Source organism: Syngnathus scovelli, chromosome 1 (assembly GCF_024217435.2).
Source record: "Syngnathus scovelli strain Florida chromosome 1, RoL_Ssco_1.2, whole genome shotgun sequence".
In the NCBI taxonomy this organism is placed as follows: Eukaryota; Metazoa; Chordata; class Actinopteri; order Syngnathiformes; family Syngnathidae; genus Syngnathus; species Syngnathus scovelli.
Window position 1 is genome coordinate 29540187 of NC_090847.1, and position 21413 is coordinate 29561599.

At 52.0% G+C, this 21413-nt stretch overlaps 2 protein-coding genes across 5 annotated transcripts; both read right to left on the minus strand.

The window, feature by feature from the left end:
* Window positions 1-58: 58 nt before the first annotated feature.
* Window positions 59-12476, minus strand: acin1b (apoptotic chromatin condensation inducer 1b). 3 transcript variants are annotated; one of them, XM_049724316.1, is made up of 17 exons: window positions 12309-12476; window positions 11140-11184; window positions 10922-11033; window positions 10605-10675; window positions 9282-10316; window positions 9024-9097; window positions 6881-6998; window positions 4283-4328; window positions 4069-4211; window positions 3849-4007; window positions 3616-3772; window positions 3405-3550; window positions 3130-3237; window positions 2935-3042; window positions 2303-2660; window positions 1727-1824; window positions 59-1154 (listed from the first exon to the last, which is right to left on the minus strand). In XM_049724316.1, exons 1-17 carry the CDS (start codon window positions 12441-12443, stop codon window positions 843-845), a joined length of 3225 nt encoding a protein of 1074 aa, XP_049580273.1. In that variant the 5' UTR covers window positions 12444-12476; the 3' UTR covers window positions 59-842. The 3 variants fall into 3 exon arrangements, with proteins under 3 accessions (XP_049580273.1, XP_049580352.1, XP_049580438.1); XM_049724395.2 differs by lacking the exons at window positions 9024-9097; window positions 9282-10316; window positions 10605-10675; ... (1 more) ...; window positions 11140-11184; window positions 12309-12476 and adding an exon at window positions 7502-7920; XM_049724481.1 differs by lacking the exons at window positions 6881-6998; window positions 9024-9097; window positions 9282-10316; ... (2 more) ...; window positions 11140-11184; window positions 12309-12476 and adding an exon at window positions 4865-5740.
* Window positions 12477-13037: 561 nt separating this feature from the next.
* On the minus strand, window positions 13038-21362 carry efs (embryonal Fyn-associated substrate). 2 transcript variants are annotated; one of them, XM_049724651.2, is made up of 9 exons: window positions 21151-21362; window positions 20905-21002; window positions 20653-20778; window positions 18744-19928; window positions 18423-18533; window positions 16483-17367; window positions 16350-16406; window positions 15816-16073; window positions 13038-15469 (listed from the first exon to the last, which is right to left on the minus strand). In XM_049724651.2, the coding sequence occupies exons 3-9, from the start codon at window positions 20662-20664 to the stop codon at window positions 15284-15286; spliced, it is 2694 nt and encodes an 897-aa protein (XP_049580608.1). In that variant the 5' UTR covers window positions 20665-20778; window positions 20905-21002; window positions 21151-21362; the 3' UTR covers window positions 13038-15283. The 2 variants fall into 2 exon arrangements, with proteins under 2 accessions (XP_049580608.1, XP_049580604.1); XM_049724647.2 differs by lacking the exon at window positions 20905-21002 and having other exon boundaries at window positions 21151-21361.
* Window positions 21363-21413: the final 51 nt, after the last annotated feature.

Sequence of the window (21413 nt, forward strand, 5' to 3'; positions counted from 1 at the left end):
GATTTGCCACGCTTCCCATCTCCTCCGAGAGCGTGAGGGAGGCCAAGGTTTTCCCAACTGAAGTCAGACAGCACTTCCATTTATTAATGCATTAGTCATGACATTCGGCAGCGACAAAAATCAAATGTTCAACTAAAACAAAGTTAAAAGAGTCAAAATTTTATCGGGATTAGACGGCAAAAATACAATTTGGATCAGTTGAAATTCCAGAATGAGGCCCAAATGCAAAATTAAACTTTTTTTTTTTTTTTTTTTTTAGGTTCAATGCTTCGAAACAGTGCGCTCAATTCGCTGTTCTCCGACATCATAATTCCAAAGTGCACATTCGAAATGACAAATGTGAATTTTTGCCAGTCGGCTCGTCGTTGTTGAAGTTGTGCATCAAGCAACAGTTGGATGTTTGAACGTTTTTAGAGGATTTTGAGCATTTGAAGGTCAACCCCTTTTTTCTTTTTAGAAATAGGGAATTGAAAGTGGGCAATCTTTCAAATCTTTGTCCCCTTGAATTAACGAAGCATTTTCATAGGATCTCTGTTTCGACTGGGCAAATGTAGTTTATAAAAAAAACAAAACAAACCTTAACTAAAAACCCTGACAGGTCAAGTTCAGTGCTGAAGCAAGTGGAAAGACTAAAACTGCTCAGAGAAAACTTTTGAAGGCTAGGCTATCTATTTTGGACTTTATTATAGGGCTTTGGGAGGAATAAACTGTGGAACCACACAACTTGAAGGGGAAAAAGAAAAAGGCCTCCCAAACCTCAGGAGGACAAGTCTGCTCCCGGGCCGGGCCGGGTCGGGCAAGTCTGCTCTCCTTCCCTCCCTCCCTCCTCGGCGCCGCCCGCTTCAGTGGCGCCTGTCTCGGGTGTCGCTACAGCTACGAGAGCGGCGGCCAAGCGGCGGCCTGCCACTCCGCCTCTCGCCTTCCCGCCTCCGTTCGCCATCTTTGTTCCGGCCTCTCTCCTTGTCCCGCTCGGCCTCAGCTCCCCTGCCGGACGCGGCGGCGTTGCCGTCGCTGCCTCGGCTTTCGTTTTCCCGGGCCTTCAGCCTCTCCTTCTTGCGTTCCTCACGAACTTTTTCCTGCTCGTCTTGCAGCTCCTTGAGCCGCCGCTCTCGCTCCTTTTGCCGCTCGCTGCGCTCTACCAGCCTCTGCGCCGCCTGGTGGTACATATACACGTTACACATTAGGGTTTCGGCTAATGATTTTGAGAACCTGTGTTACTTGGACTGGGAGGAAGGGGGAAAAAAAATGCCATCCCTTCGTTCATAAACGAGACGCTAGATCAAAATTAGAATTCAGTGACTAGTCTGGAAGAACAGACGACGAATGTTTTCCAAAGTAAAAGCGGGTGTTGACGAACCTTTTACTTTCATTTAAAGTTAGCTTTCGTGGAGGACGCCAAGAAAAACCCACCCAATGAGAAACCACTTCAATCAGAAAAGTAACACTGGATGGGACTGTTGTGCATAAAAACGACACTCATGTAAAGAATTGCCCGGTTTGCGTAGCCTGTTTGGCAAATTTGCCAAAGAAAGGCATGCTCATTGTGGATGGCTGCCGCAAGAGCATCAGCACCTCCCATGCACAGAGCCAAGAAGCCGTGTTCCACAGTTTGCATTGGGCAGTTCAATGAATGGCACTGGCTTGACACCATGGATGGGCAAGGTCACAAAACGCCGCTCGCTATTGCTATTCATGCGCAAAGAACACAAGAAGACGCGTGACCAACCTGTTGTTCGGTGAGGGGGAGCCAGTATATACAAGGAGCCGCTTTGGTCTTGAGGAACAAGTCGTCGAGAAGCTTTGCGGGAGGCTCGTCTGCCTTCTCTGAAGGTGACAAAAGGCTTGCGTTAGTTCAGGCGTTTGATCAATCCAGGGGTCAGTGTTGGCTTGGTTTTCATGTCAAATAAATAACATTTCAACACTGACGTGAGATTTTAATCCCTTGAGTGGCTGCTTGCCTTGTGGGACAGAACGTTCGGTATGCTTCCGAAGACACCATAGCAAGCGGCATTGTGAATGTGCGCTACGCTACGCTACGCTACGCTACGCTCAGCTCAGCAGCAAGCCCTCAATTCCTTTGCTATTACTGCCCTCTAGAGGAACTCACAGCAAACACCACCCAACACATTTTCAGCCTCTTCTTTTGTTGTTGGTTTTTTTAAATGCATTTACGCGTTTGGTGATGAGACAAAAGTGCCTAGTTGTTTCAACAAATATTTCTGGCCGAGGGTGGTGGGGGTTAAAAATGGCTGCTTTGGAAAACGGATCGGAGCAATAGAAATGGGAAGGACTCCTCCCTCACCTTTCTTGTCTGTCTTCTTCTCCTTGCTCTTTGGCCTTTCCCGTCTCCGCCGCTCCCGGTCCCGGGACCTGGAGCGCCGCTCCATCTTGTCGGCTCCCGGCCTGGCGAACTCGCGGATCTTGTCGCGGTCCCACTCGCGCTCGCCGCGGGCCCGCTCGCGGCGCTCCATTTGCCGCTGCCGCTCGGCCCACAAGTCACGAACGCCCGGCGCGCCGCGCTCGTGCTCATGCTCGCGCTGCCTGTCGCGCTCTCGGTCGCGCTCGGGCATGAGCGGCGGAGGGCGGCTGGGCGGCGGGACCGGCTGGGGGACTTGCGGCTCGGCGGGCTTCGGCTTCAACAAACCTTTGTGAAAGTCAAGCTGCGTGCGAGAACACAAACAGAAATGGGTGAGCGAGCCTGTTTCTTTTGAAGCATCCGCATTTTTCCCAATGACAAAATGTAGGGCGTTACTAAAGGGACTGACTGACTGTGCTTTCTAAAAATCCAATGTCCATCACAAAAAACACAAGAAGCCATTTTCATGTGTGACAGTGACAATCAAGATCTAGTCTTTTCTATTCTATTCTATTCTATTCTATTCTATTCTATTCTATTCTATTCTATTCTATTCTTCAAATGTGAGTGACCTTTACCTCATCCTGCTCACAGAAGTCCACGCTGAGCACTTTGGGGTTGCTCTGAGGCCATTTGACCCCGTGAAGAGATTCTCTCGTGGCCGCCGCTTCCTCTGCGCTGGTGTACTGCGGAGAGAGGGCCCGGCCCGTTAGCCAGCCAGCCCTCGAACAAAACGCCTTGGGGCGAGAGTCGGACGGCGGCGGGCGGCTCACCGTGACGAAGCAGTGCGACTTGATCTTGTCGATCCAGAAGCCCTCCTCTACCACGTTGCCCGTCTGTTTCAGCAGCTCTTTGAGCTGGCCCAAGGTGAACGGCCGCACCTTGGAATGTAGCAGATGGACGGACGGACATTCAGTGCGGTCGGAGTGTAGAAATTGGGCTCAAATTTGCATCGGACAAACATTGGAGGCTCATTCATCATTCTCAATTGAACAATTCTGGAGCGTTTTAATGAAGCCTTGAAATGATACTTCTCCTGCGAACCCACCAGGTTGGTCACGTGGATGATATTTGAAAGTTTGCCGCGGGGCGGCGACGGCCGCCGCGCGGATCGGATGGGGTCGTCGATGGTGACGGACACGCCGGAGCGCTGCCGACTGATGGAGCGACGTACCAAAGCGTCGTCGGGGCAAGCTGAGGACAAACGAGAGGAGCGTGAACGGAAAGCTCGGAGACGGAACAAGTTGGGAGGCTTTCACCTTTCTTCAGCTCTCCGTCAAGCTTCTCTGCCGTCTTCTCGGGAGGAGCTTGCTCGGACTGCTCTACGAGGGTCGCCGCCGGCGGGATTTCTGGCTCCGCCGTCTCGGCGTTCTCCTCTTTGTCGCCTCGCCCGTTCTCCTGGTCGGAGGGGACCACCTGAAGAGGACGCACGCAAGTTGTCACAGGCCGACGCCCCTGCTCGGACGACTCCCTCCCTCCCTCCCTCCCTCACCTGTGTGACGGTGCGTCGGATCTGAAGACCGTCATCGGCGTCTCCCTGGCCATTGTCCCTGTTGTTGTTGTTGTCGTCGTCATCCCCGGACAGCTGCAGCTCCTCGGGGTGAAGGTCCACCACCGCTTCTTGGGCTATTTTGATATCTGGAATTAAAGACTACGGGACAGAGGAAAGGATTGAGACCATATGAAAAGGACCGTGCGGCCTTCACACCCACCTTGAGCGAGTCAGTAGTGATGCTGATGGACGGCTTCTTGGCAGTGACGGCCGTGCTGGAGCCCCAACGCCGCTTCCTCCCGGCCGCTCCAGCGTCGGCATCTCCCGCTCCTCCGTCGGTGTCGACGGGTGGCGTCTTGTTGCCTGCCGAGGCGCCCAAAGTCAAATGGGAGAAAAAGCAAGGGGCACAAGGGTCTCGTTCGGGGTCCACTTACTGGTCAGGGAGATCTTGCGAGCGGCAAAAGCCTTTGGAGTGGTGCTCTGAAAAGAGAAGGAGAGACAGAAAAAGAACATACAGAAACCCCAAAGGGCGCAGTGGGTGAGATGGGAACTCCTGACGTGCCACGGGAAACATGAAAACGTGGTAAGGAACATTTTTGGCTTCCACCTCTGCTTAAAGACACCAACATCGACACATCTATGTGTTATGCGTCTGCCATTCAAGATAAGGCTGCCACTAACTACTTGTGTGTGTGTCCACGTCCTTTTTTTTCACAGATTTTATTTTAAGGGTAAAAGCGTTGCCTGGCTGTTGAGTCAATTGAAAAAACTGTTGCATCACTCAGAGGCATTCATTCGGAAAAAAAAAAAAATTGTGTTCTTCGAAGCAGAGGTGGAAAAAGAAGCCCTGGCGACTTTTTTTTTTTTTTTTTAAAGTCACTAAAGATTTGCTTATTTACCAATAAACTGCAGACTTTTAGCACTATCACAAATGAAACTGCAGTATTAAACAATTGCTGTGAATTAAAACGAGGAAAGGAATTCCTCTAGCAATTAGACATTTGAAATGGTGGTACCATTTGACACCTGATTCCTTACTGGCTCGACTAGGGCCCAACCGCACGACCCTGTGCACTGTATCTAGGCAACAAGGATCCAATCGGGGAAGGCGGAGGCCATGCCTCGATTTGAGTGTGCAGGAAGAGATCACTGGGGTGGACTTTAGTCTTTGAGGGGATTTGCAGCAGCTGTGCAGAGTCACAATTGTGTCCGTGGGAGGGGGTCGGGGGTCAGGAGGGGTCTTCTCTTCATTTAGGTTCATGTCCTTGATTTCAGTACAAGTCCATTGCTAGTCTTTGGGGGGATGGGGGGGTGGAGGGTGGGAGGGAGGATTCGATGCTCCTCTCAAAAAATAAAAGCAATGTGAAGAATTGAAAGGGCTAAAACAACAAAATATTAAAAAAAAAAAAAGTCAGATGGATTTGTGGCCTTGAGAATTGTAATCCAGGCAGCGGTGCGAGCGGGAGACGAGCCCCAAAATGTCACGGAAATGGCAATTTCACAGCATTCAGATCCATTGTGGAGCTCCACACTCGGCACAACTGTATGTCCATTCAAAGTTTCTTCAAGGACTCCACGAAGAAATGCTTCTTTCAAAAAGTGTCTGACAGACTTGTTTCCAGAGAAAATGTCCACATTTGACTTGTGCTGGAAGCTCAGTCCGGTGTCAAAAACCCAGCGGGCTGTCGGGAGGAGCTAGAGCTGGACGGCGCACCTTCCCTCTGCCCAAAGTACAGTCCAGTTCGGCGAGCAGCTCGGCAAGCAGCTCTGCTCGTGACTCTCAAGGGTAGGTTACCGTGACAACTGGGGGTCTGCCGTTACCGTGGCTACCACCGCTGCCGGTCTGATGTGAGCTCCATCCAGTTCCTGCTGTTGGTTCAGACTTTATTCAGTGACACAAGCGGTTGCAGACGCACTCAGGCATATCGGGACAGAAGTTGAAGGAGGAGTAGGAGTGGAGGAGGTGGTGTTGTTGTTGGTGGAGGTGGTGATGGTGGTGGTGGTGGTGGTAGTAGTAGTACGCAGCTTGTACCATTAGGGGCAATGGAAGAGGCATGGGCACCTTCATAACAAAGCAATCAATGTGGTTTTAAAACAACAATCACACCATAAATACTATATTGCAGAGAGAAGCGTTTAGATGAGGCTAAAGACAGAGAGAGGAAGAAAAGAGGCAAGAAAGACGTCACGATGCATCGCTACACAACCTGCCCGCCCGCGTCAAAAATATGGCTTGACCTCCAGCCCTTGGGTGCGCGACATGCAGTGGACGAACTAAATGAACAACGACTCGGCGCGCGCGCGCTCAGCGAACCATGAGGCGCATTACGAGTTGGGTCAAAACGCAATCAAGCGCCACAGCAAAGCAATCAGCCAATAATCACGTGGGGCATTGACTCACACTTAAGCTGTTCCGCAAATAAAATACATCCCAAAATCATGTTTTGTAATCATTGTACCAACATGCACTTTCCAATACGGTTGAGAAGAATATAAAGTTAGTGCTTGACACTTCTACACATTCCCACTAGAGGGAAATGAAAAAAGAAGACAACTAAGCCGCACCACATGTTTTTTCACCATGGATAAAGAATTTACGCCTGGGAGGATTCTTGTACTGTCCATTTAGCTGCACTATTTGTGTTCAAATATCATTTGCTTAAATGTGACAAAGTCACTGCTGGTTGCATTAACCAGTTGGCCTGCCTTCTGCACCATTTTACTTTTGCAATAGTTTTGTGTTTCATACACAATGTGTCATTTCCTTGGCTTTACATGTAGCTTGACATTCTCTGCAAAACATACGTGAAAGCAAAAAAGCAATGTAACCACAGCTCAAGATATTGGGGAGGGGGGGACGCAAGTGGGGTCCCTTGTAAATCGAAGTCGCACGGTAGTTGGGGTTTTCTCTAGGTTGTGTTGTTTTCAAGTGAGCCTCAGGTCAGCTTGTCATGCATGTCATGTTCATGAATGAGGATGCAAGGTTTTGAGCGCCAGACGGTCAAACGTTCCGCTCTCTTGACCAGACTTACCTCCTCCAGGCGGCCCTCGCCATCGACTGGCTCGGCGTTTGGCGCCGGCTGCCTCGCCTCGCCGCTCGAGCGGGGCTCCACCTCCGACACGGCCGCCTCGCTGGGCTCTGACACCACTCTGGCAAAAAAAAAATAAAAACGTGAAGACAGGTCATATGGATCTAGAGTGCTGATCTTCATTAGGAACCCTTCATTCATTCATGTGGCTGCCATCACTAGGATCAAGGGTTAGCTAAATAACTATTGTAGTATTCAAGTAAAATTGCCTGGAGCAAACAATTAAAATTGCAATACAGTACTATCCTGCACTAAGCAGCAACTAACATCAGCAATGTGTGTGTGCGAGTGCGACGGGGGCCCATCCATCCATCCATCCATCCATCCATCCATCCATCATCTGCGCATGATATATCCCCTTATGATATCTCCCCTAGCAAGGCTGCATTGCTCCTCCCAGAACGATGAATTGACGGTCGATTTGGGCGAATGATTTAAGATTGCAAATAATCTGTGGCCACTACTTCACGCAACAATAGACATCCGGCGGCCGGCGCCATTCCCACATGCATCACCACCACCACCACCACTGTCTGTCGCCCTCTGGCTCGCTCCCATTCTTACCCGTTTTTGTTTGCCTCGGAAAGCATTCTCGCCGGTCGCAACGAACCCAACTCGCACAAAGCGTTCGTCCCGGTCCGCGGAGCCTTTACCAAAAATTGACTCTTGTCGGAGGCGTTTCGATTCCAGCACGGCTAATTACTGCGTCGCGATCAAGGATGCAATGTGGGCATGCCAGCCATGTTGGCTAGCGAAAGCGGCGTCAAGTAAAAAAAACAACAAAAAACCCAACACAAAGCACTGAAGATATTCCGATGCCACCCTCCAATTTAAAATTTCATTAACGACTCTTAAACCTTGAAAGTAACATGCTACAATGCTGCTGCTGCTGCTACTACTACGCCTTGCGCTGAATTAAAGGCCGGGTGCCGCCGTTAGCTACGAGCGGAAATCACACCAAGATGAAACAGGAGGAGGCCGAGGACCCATTAGGGAAAAAAGGCGACAGCCAATCCAGTGCAAGGACACTCCAAGACATGCCTGACCGAAAATACAACAAACGATCACACTCCACGTTGTCATCACTTCGGATTACTTAAGCTTTCAGTCGAAGGCTTTTGTTCACAAAAGACTCCGAGTGTGTAAAATGGAGGTGTAAAAAGAAAAGAAAACAACTGAGCCTCATCCAATAGTTTTGTTCAGGCATACATGACGACACCGCTCCGTCCATTTTCTATTCTGCTTACAGGCTTGGGGTACGTAGGAGGAACGAAACAGCCAACACACCTGACACTCACCCAAGGCGCACAATTTTGGTTTTTTTTTGAACGGTGGTGGTGCTGGGGGCGGACGCACACATACAAACGCCTCACAGGAACACACTCAGAAGCTCCTGACTGTGAGCAGAGGTTCCCTTTTCTTTTTTTTGCCCCAAAAAGAAACAATTCCATCTTAAGAATTCATGAAAAATACAAGACTTTTCTGAACAACTTTGAGATTTTTGTTGTTGTCGTTCTTTCTTATAATACCATTGACTGGAGTCAAACATTGGAATGAAATTGCACGACTGGTTCCAATTGTGCCGTTTGTTTGGGGAGTTGACCCCGAGGCCATGTTCTGCAAATGTATCGCATGGATCAGTGGGGTGGTCAAAGAACAGCTCTGTAACCTGCGCAATAACATGATCAGGGGCTCGAGAATACTCCCTGCTTAGTTAAAATGTGCTCATTTCATTTCAGTATCATTTAAATTAATTGATATCATAAAAGTGTTGTTAATTGATTGTTGATAAAAGAATTTTTAATAAAATCGCAAATTTGAACAGAAATCAATTTGGCGATATTTTTATCCAAGTGTAGGATTTGTTCATTAGAAAGAAATGATTTGGACTTTTTTTGTAATTCATCCACTCAAGGCCTGGCCCAAGGGTTTCGTCGACGCTTGAGCACAAAAGTGTGCTATTTGCTAACATGGCGGCCGAAGGTGGCTGACTATCAATTAGCGGCGGCGATTTCATGGGCATGGGTTACGTCTGTGATTTCCTTATGATGCGATTTCCTTATCTAAATTGGACTAAATTGCAAACCTTTTCAGGAGGTGTCCTTTCTGCGTCGCCGTCCCTTTTGTCTCCTTATCTGCATCTTGGCGGAGCTCGGCTCTCTGTGAGATCACGGGACACACAAACACATTCAAATGCAAATCAGCGTGCTTTAGCTTTCAAATACCGGACAAGACAACAAGAAGAACCGCTCTTGGTAAACGGTGACTCATCGACTCCAACTAACGTATCTTTGTTCATGGAGCTATGCTGGTGAAACGTTCCTCTGCGAGCTTGATCACTGACCTTCGGCTGCCTCACGCGGCACGACTGAATCCTGATGGAGGATGAGGATGATGATTTAGAGGAGGAGTCGGACCGCGAGTCCGAATCTGACGAGGAACCCGAGTCCCGCCCCCCGGCCCCGCGGCTATCGCCAGCTGCCGCCTTCTTTTTGGCGTCGAGCTTCTCCTCATCTGGCGCTTTTGCGTCTTCCTTTCGGTCGCTGGTCTCCTTTTCTTTCGTTTTACTCTCCTCTGGAGACTGGCCGGCGGCGGCGCTGGTCTGCGCCTCCTCCGTCTCCATCTTGTGCACCAGCAGAGAGAGCGGACCCGGTCCGCGCTTGGCGGGGGGCTCTGGACTACTGGAGCGGGATCTGGAATCAGAGTCTCGCCTCTGCGCGTCACGAGGTGGGACACCGCGGCGCGCTCCGGAGCATTCTCCCTCCTTGTCGTCGGTGTCCGGCGGGCTCTGCTTGGGAGTGTCCGGGAGGGGGAAGAGGTCAGGGGGCGGCGAGGGCGGGGGCGTCGGGTGGCGCAGTTGCATCAGATTCTGCTGCGGCTGCGGTGGCGGGATGTGCTGCGGAGGTTGAAGCTTACGTTTGGACCTCACAGAACTGGCGGGCATCTGCGGAGGCTGCGGGGGGGCCCGGTCGCCTTTCCGTGCCGCACCGAGCCCCGGCCCCCAATCCTCGTCATCCCCGCTGTCGTCATTGTCGTCGTCTTCGTCACTGTCCTCCCGGACCCGAGCTCCGGCCGAGACGCCGGCCGATCGGCTGAGGTGGAGGACCGAGTGGGCCGACGCGGTTTCGCTCGGCGCGACGCCCTCTTTCTCTTGGGCTCTGGACAGGGCCGGGGGCAGTCCCTGGCGGTCCGGCTGGCCTAGGACGCGCACCGACAGCGAGGCCACGGCGCGAGGGGGAGAAGGGGCCGGTGGCTCCTTGCGTCCTTGCGGGAAGGTGGCCCTCTGCATCCTGGCCGCGGGAGCCTCCTGGCGACCGGTGCTACCGTCCGGCTTATGTGACAATTCCCCTTCGACACTCCGAGATGCCAAAGGGGGCTTCTGCCGAGCAAAAAAAGGATACGTCATACTGACTTCACCAATGATTAACTTCTGAAGTCAATATTATCATTAAAAAATACACTCAAACATGTTAGAATCAATGAGAGGCGTCAACTGATGGCAAGAAAAAAAAAAAAAACAATAAAGGCAGCCATATTGATTACTGTTAAACCACAACTACACCCTCTGACTTGTTTTGGATGCAGCATCGTTGGAAAGCTAACTTGTGTTTGGGGTGGTCCTTGATGTGAACAAACCACCGTACGAGTCACCGCGTGGTCCACCCACCTTGTCAGAGACGCAGGACGAGCTGTCGTTGTCCGACTGCTCTTCATCCTCTTCTGGCATTGCTGGGCTCTCTGTCAAGCGGAGAGGAGGGTAAGAGTTCATATTATTAGCAGCAGCGATTTGTAGTCTGTCAATGAACGTTTGTAAGTGGACACATTACTTTCTGCACAATGGCAATAAAAGCATTCCATTCCATTCTCTTGTCTATCAAAGATGACCGACCGAACATTCTTTTTTTTACAGCTTCTGACGCAAAATATTAGCAGATGGAGCTTAGGTACTGGATGATTGGGAGCATGTTGAGAGGCTTGCCATACCGTCGGCCTCCCCCTCAAGATGGGCTCCTCTCTCCTGTCTATGACTGAGGAGTTCCTGCTGCTTGGCCAGATACTGTTGGATGAAGCTATTCTGGCTCATCTCCTCCCCCATCTGCAGCAAAAATGAAAACATATCTCTGTGGTCTAAAACTTGGATAGCAAAATGTGGTCTGTAGAATGCATTTCAAAAACGACCAAGAGGATTAAATTGGCACTACCTGAGAGTTGGGCCGGCGTCCGCGCAGGTTTTCCAGCATCAGCGCCTGCACGGAGAGCAAAACATTCAACGTTTCAGTCCCGTTTACTGTAATTATGACTTTACTTGGGCGATTGCATAGGTCAGTCAGAAACTACAGCAAGTGTACGATACAACACAGAGAGGGACAACACTAAATACTGTTTTGAAGTTGAATATTTATGGCCCGATAGTGTATTTTTATGTATTCATCTGTTATACCGACTTTCCTACCTTGATGGGTCAGAAAAACTTTGGCCCGGCCTAAAAATAGGACATGTTGAGTTACTGCCGTTTTAATGATGAGCCAGATTCCGTTTAAAAAAAATGGACATACTACAATTAATTGAGATTTCACGACTGCACTAGCATAGGTTAGTCATACATGTTTATTTGTGGAGCGCTTTCACAACAGCGAAGTCACGCTTAGGTCATATGGCACTTACTGTTTGTTTGTGTGTTTTCAACACCACAATTTACTCGAATTACGACTTTAGTGCGTTAGCGTAGCTTTGTGGCGGACGACAGCGAGGTCCAAGTTACGTCGAAATTCAGGTTAAGCCGTCAGCGACTGAACTTCAGTTTGTCGTAAAATGAGGACGTCAAAAAATGCCCAATGCTCGCTCTCGTGTACCCAATTAAGCGGCCGGCGTGCAGGGGTCGGTGCGGAAATCGAGCTCCAAGGCCTTGATACGGCCGCGGGCGGTTAAGACAAAAATGACAACCAAAAACAACAACGTGGGCCCACACGAACGACGCGAGTGGTCACTTTTTTGTTTTTGTTTTTTTAACGTTCCCGCAGGGCGGCTGCTGGCTCGCTTCCGGTCGGCTTAGGCCTCCACTTGACAGGTGCACGCACACTTCAACTGTGCAACACGGTGCCCCACAACTAGTTCTCCGCGAAGAGAGGCTCGTTGTTAGCTTAGCCGTCCTGGCGACGTCCACCATTACAGCACACCCCGTGATCGTTCCAAGTGCTAATGGGCACTATTTGGCACCGATCCGACTTGCTTGCTCGTTCCCGCTTCTGAGCCGTCGTCACACACCGTGAAGAGGCTCCAGCCCCCCTTCCCTCCTCCGCCAGCCTCCTGCTAGTAGTAAACTTGTCCACACTTAACACTAAGCGCACCCCCAGACGGTCACTTAACTCACCCCTTTCAGTCGCTGAATGAGTTTGTTCTTCGCCCCGCTCTTGGACAGGTTTCTCTGCTCCAACGCGGCTTTCAAATCCGCCACTCGGAGGGATTGTAAAGGCTGTCCGTCAAGCGTAATGTCCTCGTCCGCCATCTTGTCGAAAGTATTCCCGACCAGCGTCGTTTCGGCTGACGCTCGGCGTCATAGTTCGGCAGTTTCCGGAGAGCCTCGGTAGGCCCGATTTACTGAGTGTACTCTACCCATGGGCTCTCGGCGTCGTAATTCGGCAGTTTCCGGAAAATTCTCAAGTCCAGTGCAGCGGTACCGTAATTTTCAAATTCGTTCCGTGACCAATGCATGTTATATATATATTTAACCTTAAAAAAAAAAAAGAATTCCCTCTCGTAAAATGACAACAATCAATTCCAGCCCCCCCCCCCAAAGTAATGTTTTTCTTGTTTTGATAATTGAAAGACAAAAATCATACTGTTGCCTTGATGTGCCTTTAAGGGGCGTTGCTGTCAGTCACCAAACCTTCCTCAATGCTTCTTTTAAGTGGTTTCATTTTGAATTGGACTTTTGTCCATTGTAGCAAACGACTCAAGGGGCATCGGTGAACATCGCTCTCCTTTGTTTTCCACTTCATTGACATAGCCGAATACGGGACGCTATCAGTAAAGCAAATGATGCTTCACAACAAAAAGTAACCATATTTGTGTCATATTGATAAGTGAAGGTACCAGTGTATAGCGCTGTAACAGCACTAAAGTGAGCATGTTTATTATTGCAAAAAAACAAAACAAAAAACATTTGTTTATTCTGGACTGGAATACAAGGCAGATATGTGTTCAAAAGTGAAGCGTCGTAGTTCTGTATTGCTAGAACCCTGCCAACAAGGAAGAGTTCACATGAGTGTGGAAAAGATTAAACAACACAAACAAGTCAATGGTATATGGGGTGGGGGCACACTATTTAGAATAGAGCAGGGTTCCAAAACCTTTCAGGTCAAGAGAGCACCTCACATAACTGCCGTGTGTATTATGTGAATTATTGTAACATTGCATCCTAAAGAGTCATGACCTGATTTGTTAAATAGGAACCGAAGCAACTTCCGCAGAATGAAATGCAATATTCCTTCTTTGTCCTAAGTTGACGGCCACTAACAAGTCGGCTGCGAGCAGAGGACGAGCTGGCTAACGAACGCAGCCCCCTCTAGCGACCCGTTTCAGAACCACTGCAATAGAGCACCGCACTAAATCACGCAAAAATGTGCATTATAAAGTCAAGCATAGTAAAGCTATGAATGAAACAAAAAACACGTAAATGATCATAATAAATATAAAGGTTACTTGCTTTTCTTCAAACTCGTAACAAGTGAAGTTTCCATTAGCATTTGAAGCATCCACAAGGTGACACGACAGCAGAAAAAAGGGATCGGAAGGTTTCTCAGAGCATGCTTGGAAGGATGAGGTAAATAATAATAATAATTCGTTATCCTTATGATCCGAATTCAGACAAACACTTGATTAGTGGCCACGCCGAATGGCTTAATGGGTCCGGCTTTGTACGACGTACAGACAAAACGTGGGCATCGTCCATCAATAAAGTGCCCCACTCTCCCAAAAAAAAAAAAAAAAAAAAAAGGGGGGGGGGGGGGGGGGGGGGGAAGCATGCATGTAACGTGTGGCGTCGGGGAGACTCGAAGATGCGGCGTCTAACCAAGGAAGGAAAACAATCAAGGAAAGAGTGTTGGCTTGTGTGAATGAGGCAGACGTGATGAAGCAAAGTGAAAATAAATAAATAGAAATAATCAGGATGACGGCTGGGAGGAAGAAAACAACAGTGTGAAAGAAAGGAAAAAAGAAAGGAAGGATTGCAGGAAACAAGGATAATATGAATGAACAGGACTGAATAAAGAACAGTGTGAAAGAAAGAAAAACAAGGATAATGGGAACAGGACTGAAAAAAAGAACGGACGAAGGGAAGGGGGGATAGCAAGGAAAGATGGATGGATAGATGCATGGAACAGGGGGAGGACTGAAGTAAGGAAGGGCGCAAGAAAGGTAGGACGGAAAGAAACCAGGCAGGAAGGCTGGAAAGAGCGTCGGACGGGCGAAAAAAGGATGGAAGGATGGGCAAAAGAAGAACGACGGAGGGAATCAAGTATGAACAGGAGGACTGTTGCACGTGAGAAGGGAAGGCAAGTGGGGAGGAAGAATGGAATCAAAAGGAAGCACAAAGGAAACCAGGTGCTGATAAACCAAAGGACCCGAAGCAGGCGGGAAGGCCAACAGTCACATTGGCTGAGTCAGAACGCACGTTGCAACGTGTCGCCGCCACGCTGCGGGTAAACCCGGTCGGCGGGTTTTGTTCTGCCAACCGTTCGTTCTTGGGTCACGTCCAATAAAAATAGCCAACAGATACCGTCCAATATCGAGTGGTTGCTAAATGTCAAGCTGATCGAGTCCGTGTCACTAGCGAGACAATATTGGCAGGTAACTCGGTTGAAATGAAAGATTGTCTTTGTCCTGTTCCCTCGATTCTCGTAAGACCAGTTTTTCCAGCAGCCGCTCGGCATAACGGTCGATGGGCGGCTTGCCAGGTGAGCGAGCGAGCGAGCGAGCGAGCGGGCGCACACTGGACATAGCATGATGAATTTTGCTGAAAACAAAACACATTGCACTGGAATCTTGACACCCACTGCCGCAGATTCTCAAATGTAAACAAAGTTGCGCGGTTCATATCAAGTCATTCAGGTGTTTCAAGTCCTCAAATCGACGTCTCCCTTCAGTCCCCCGCTGCAGATAGGGAGGAAATGATGGACTTGATAGCAAAGCTGCAAAGAGCCGTAGAGTCGAGCCACACGACTGGAGAAGCCACGGGGACAACAACAACAACAAAAAGTGGTCATCACAAAATAAGGCATTTTTTCCGAGAGAGAGAGAGAGAGAAAAAAGGGGAGTAGTGTCAAGAAGCTTTTCCGTCTCAAACCATCACGAGGAGATCTCGGCCAAGCGCTGGAGCAGAGTGGAGAAGCCGGCGGCCTGCTGGGAGAGCTCGGCGACACGGTCCACCATCTCCTGAGACGCCGACACCGACGGGTAGTTCTGAGCAGCGCCCTTTGTCGCCACGACGACCGCCTTCAAGGCCTGGCACAGGCGACCCCCGGAGGTTGTGATCTGGACGGCCAGCGTTTGCAACCAATCAGTTGATGGCGGGAAGGAAGGAAGGAAGGAAGGAAGGAAGGAAGGAAGGAAGGAAGGAAGGAAGGAAGGAAGGAAGGAAGGAAGGAAGGAAGGAAGGAAGGAAGGAAGGAAGGAAGGAAGGAAGGAAGGAAGGAAGGAAGGAAGGAGATGAAAAGAATGAAGGACAGACGGACGGATGCCAGGAAACAAGGACAAATGGAAGAAGAAGGGGCAACGAAAGGAGCAAGAAACCAACATCGCAATAAAGAGGGAAGGAGGGATAAAAAGATGTATCGGTGCCAGAAAGCAAGTTGGGTCGGCACGAGAGCAAAGGACGCACCTTGGCGCGGAGGTCGGCCGAAGTGAGGAGGCGGGCCAGCGTGTCGCCGATGAACACCAGCTTGTGCGCCGTCACGATCAGGCTCTTGCCGCGCGCCACGAAGATGCGAGGCGGCTGGTTGCCCTGCACGCTGGCGAAGAGCACGTCGATGGCGTCGGCCAGGCACGACAGGTGAGCCAGGCTCTGCGACGAGTAGAAGGAAAGCAGCTCGGAGTCCTCCAGGGAGAGGGACCGCGGCAGGGGCGGGGACGGAGTCAGCTGAAGACGACAATAACAAAAAAAGGGATTACAGCGCCCACCCCGTCCAGAACCGGGACAATGGAACAACAGTACGGCACGGGCGGCCAGCCAGCGTCTCTTCAAAGACTCCTTGTCTTTGGCTGGTTGTCCCGTGTGAGGCCGAATTGTTAACCAAGACAAGCGAGCTCTTGTTGGCAGGCCGCGACTCCAGTATGTATGGATGTATATTTGATGGCTCGGACTTCATGTCTGCCCGGGACCGACCGCAAAGGAAAGGCTCGTTTGGGAACTTACCCTCGGCTCGGAGCTGATGGTTTGTCCGCTCGGAGGCAGGGGAAGCTCCGGTTTTCCCTACGTCCAAGTGGAGAGCGAGTCAAACCATGGTGGCAGCAGCAATGACTAGCCCGCGGCGGCGCCCATGACTGACCTGCAGCTTGACGTATCCGACACTGTCCCCGTTGGGGACCGGGGCCGGGACGGGAGTCAGGCCGATCCCGGCGTATTCGTTGCCGGGATCCTCGTCTCCGTCGCCCGGGCTCGCCACCAGCGTCACCGCAGCTGAAGCGGGAGGCGGGGGGAAGGCCGGCTGAGGAGTCGGGGGCAGAGGCCTTTCCTGGATCCAGCTACTCTTACGGGAGCCCATTCCGCCTCCGCTCGACTTGCCGTCCGACACCGGGAGGGCGGGCAGCGGCCTGCGGGACAACGACTCCTGGGAAGGCAGTCGGGGGCGACCCTGAGCCTGCAAGAGGAGGGCGCTTTCCTCCAGGGAGCGCCGGACCAGGGAAAGGAGTCCTTCCGACGGCGGGGCGCTGCCCGCGGCCGATAGCGCGGGCAGGAGGTCCGAGAGGCGGGACCAAGCCAGCTGGAGGGGCGGCGGGGGGTCCCCGGAGTGGCTGGCCTTCCACGCCGAGAGGATTTCCGCCAGCGAGGCGGCTAGATCCCGAGACGACGGAGCGGCGGGCGAGCCGGACGCGGCGCTCAGCGCGGCATGGACCAGGCCAGAAAGCGAGGCCCTCCACTGGAGATCCCCGGAACCGTTGCTGGACACGGAAAGGCGGCGAGTGGAGGTGGAGGAAGACGAGGCCGAGCGGGAGAGGACTTCGGCGTTGGGGGCCGGCATGTCGTAGATCCCGCGGTCTGGGGATCCCGCGTCTGCTCGCTTTTCATCGCCCTCCCCCAGAAGGCCGGCGGCGCTGGACTCGCCGGGAGCCACGGGCACACCCGGGAGACTGGGTACGCTGTAGACGTCGTCGGCACCGGCTCGGCCTTCCGACGTGGAGCCGTTCAGCGTGATGGTGGGGACGTCGTACACCTGCGAATGGAAATTTCTTACGGTCAGCCCTTTTCCACGCTGCCGATCCTCATTGGGCTCGGAACGGAACGAAGGAGGCGGGGTCCGCTGATCCGATTTCACGCTTCCGATCGGAACAAATCACAGACGTGCGCGGATTGAGCAAACATGCCAGAAAGATGATGGTAGAAGATGAAGCCGGCCGAAGTGACTCTTGTGTCAACAAACCGTGGTTGCGCCCAAAACGTTTTTTGTCCCATTGTCCCGTTTGCGCTGCTACGTCGCGTTAACGCTAAATGGAGCCGCGATGACTCCTCCGGAACGGACCTGGGCTTGAATACTCCAAATGGACTGTGTACTTGAAGCGCTTTTATCCCCATCGGCCATTTCATCCCAATGAATGCAATCAACGTGGCGTGAACAGAAAGGGATTACGCTCGCGCTGGCGAGATGTCAGAACCTGTGGGAAGCCACACGCAGATGCTTCAAAGTGTCCCAGAGCACCAATTGAAGGCCGGCCGGGCTATATTTACCCACTCCGACGTCCTGGTGTCAAGACATAAGCGGTCAGTGGAGCAAAAACAAGGCAACAGCTGGCGCCCACATTCAAGGAGCCATCGAGCCAGACCGCTGCTGCCCGCGCGCGCTCCAACCGATGAAAATAGAAGCGGCGACCGCAGCGGGCCGACACAGGTGTGGCCTTGCCTCGGGCCCTTTTGTGGGGGGAAGGGGTATGGGAAGTGGGTTGATGGGAGTTTGACATTTGTTCAAGAAAGTGCACTTATGTACACTAACTTGGAATCCCAGCAACAATCAAACACTCTGAGAAAGTTTCAAACAAAAACAACTCACCACAAGCACTACTCTAGTCCAAATGAAAGTCTTCAACTGACATCAATATAGTTCTTTGACACTAGCTGCCACAAGATGGCGCCAAGAATCACTTTGCACTGGGCGCGAGGCATTTTGGTTAGGTGGCTCACCGTCGAGATTTTTCAAATGGGAAACACCGCTCTTGAACTTTTCTCAAGCGGACATCAACAGAGTGAAGAAAAAAAATCGTAAAAAGTCATCACCTCCGTCTCCGTGTCGACGTTGCGAGGCGTGTCGTAAATGCCGTCATCGCCGTTGCTGAGGATTGGCGGCGCGGCGCGCTGCCACCGGCCGCTGGGTGGCGTGTCGTATACCTGTCGAGCATAAAAAAACAAAAAAAACAACGACCATTTCTGAGGGCATATAGATCATGGAATCCGACATTGTACAAGTCAACTGAAAAAAAACGTCAACAAACCAATATGCAAGCATAAAATGCCGTGTGCTAGCAATGGCGCAACGAGGGCACTTGAGTCCAAGTTGGCTAGCAAAGTGGTCGGACAACAAGCCTTAAAAATGCCAACCTGGTCATCGGCGGGATCTGCATAATCTCGAGTTTGCCCTTTGCCGTTGCTTTTCTCCAGGTCCCGACCGGCCTGCGCGTTCACCTCCGGCGCCTGAGATCCGGGATCGCTCGGTGGGAAAGGCGCAAAGTGCTGCCCGTCTTTCCGCGTGACTCCTCTCACCGGGGGAGCCGGCGGCGGTGGCTTTCGGGCAAAATTGGGCGATCCGGGAACACGCGGGTGGCCGGCTCGAACTAGCAAAGGGGAACCTCTGTGGCAGGCCAGACCCGCTTTCCCTCTGGCTACGGTGGAGTTGGGTGACGAGCTCTTGACGAGGGGCCTCAGAGGCGCTTGGGCGGGGGAAGACAAAGTTCTGTGAAGGTTCACCGCCACCGAAGAGGGGCTTTGGTACGTCCCGGGAATGTCCTGACCCACTTGGCACTGCTGCGTTCTGCTGACTGAGGAGGGCCCGTCGGGGCAGGTGGCCAGAACCCCTCCCGTTGGGGTTTGGTAAACATCCTCACCGGCGAGCGGCGTTCCTTTTGGCACCAAGTAACAGTCATCGGACGGCGGACTTGTGGTAAGCGTTTCCCGAGGGACCAGATACGTGGTGTCCTCAGATTCATCGGCCGCTCTCGCGACTCCGCCGGGTGAGAGGTAGACAGACTCGGGAGCCATTTGGGCTCCCGGCTGTCGGACATGCGCAGCGGATGAGGGGAGCGGGCTCACCGGAGTCTGATAAAGACCTATGCTCACGTCCGTGCCCCGTCCTCTTAGGGAAGGGGAGCGCGGGCGACCCGCCGCTCCCATATCCCAGTCAGGTCTGGGTCGGGACCCGGAACTGGAGTGGGAGCGAGGACGACCGCCGTCCGCCTTGCGAAGCTCGCCGGGTCTCGAGGCCGCGCCGGCCACCCGGCTTTCACCGGCGGCCGGTAGCGAGTGGTACGCGCCGTCGTCCAGGCTGCCGTGGGCCAGCGGCGGACCGGGGGACAAGTACGCGGAGTCCGTGCCGGGTGCCGGGGCGGTCTGGAGGAGGCGCAGACGATTGGCCGGGGCGATGCCCTGCCGGCCGTGCAGGGAGCAGAGCCACCAGCCGGGCCCGCCGCTTTGCTCCTGCTCCAAAACCATCAGAATGTCCCCCTTCCTGAAAGCCAGTTCCTCCGGGCTTTCTGCTGTGTTGTCAAAGAGCGCCTTTGCCAACACCGTCTGAAAGGGAGGGGACACGGATTAAAATGCAAGCCCACTCCCAAAAAAAAAAAAAAACACACAACAGGTTTTTAATAGTCTTATTTCAGACGGGCAAGACAAACCGGGATTTATGCATCCCGAACAACAAGTACATTGATGGCAATGCTAAACAGCTCAGTTGTTTTGGGGCTTGAATGCAAGCGCCCGCCGTCCGTCCATGACTGCATGGGAAGGAATAATAGACTCAAGCTCCATCTGTTCATCCGTCCGTCCGTCCGTCCATCCATCATCCGTCCGTCCGTCCGTCCGTCCGTCCGTCCATCCATCCATCCATCCATCCATCCATCCATCTTCTGTAAGGCACATCCTCATCTGGGTCACGGCCTAACTGGAGCCATCCCAGAGGCGATATCCACCCCGGACTGGCCAGAGTCTGGTACGGCACGCATGCCTGCCCTTTGTCCGCCCCTTTGCCTGGGCTCAAGTTAAAGTATCAAACCTGCAGCCATTGCAAATAAGGACCAATGGTCAAATGGACAGAGCGGCTTAATGCTAATGAGTGGGATGAGCGCAGTAAGTGGGGGATGGGGGATGAGAGTCACATCTGTCCCTTGCTGTTTGAGGGCTTAATTGCCACCCCCTTTCATTTTTAAAGCCCCTTCCCAGTGCCATGTGGGACCCCACTGCCAAAATACGAGGGCCACCAAAACAGAACTCCGCGTAAAGACGTTTCGCTACTTACAGAAACAGACATGGCTGGGAAGACGTGAGGCTTATTGCGTCTCGGGGAACGTCGAACTCGGCTGTTCCGATCGGTCCATTCAGCTCTCTCACATCGTCTCCGCCTTGTGAATCACAAACGCTGGGCCTGTGAGTCGTTCGGAACAGTTACTTACAGCACACATTGGTCGAAACAAGACCGAGCGACACGAAGGCAGGCGACTGGGCACCACCTGTCCCGTCATTCCACGCCCCAGTAACGTTAGAAGCTAACCTTAGCTTAGCATCCGACTCAGCGATGAAATGGGATGCGAATTGCTCTGCTGGATCAATGGGACATGTCTCCATTGGGGTGTAATTCACTACCGCGGCCTAGGGCGCCAACGTAAAGGGCAGTAGTAAAACGCTGCTTCTGCTCGGCACTTTCCACACAAAGGAGGTCGAAACCATCCGAGGTTTGCTCGCAGTGCCGTAAAAAAGAAAGAAGAAGAAGAAGAAGAAGGAAAAAAAAGTACATTACCTTCCTCGTTCGAATTCGCTGCTCAGCTACAAATCGGCGTTCAGGGCGAGATGAGGTGAAAGCGCTTCTCCCTGTGGCCATTGGCTTTCAGTCATTTTCGACCGATGATGACAACAAAATGATCTCCGCCTTCTGCGACGCCGACGTATTTGAGTGAATCTACAAACAGCCTGGAAGCGCCGATGCCCGTCTACCCAACGCAATGAACGCTCTCCAGGTACTTGCGAGATCGCTTAGCTCGCTCACTTTCTGATTGGCTCCTT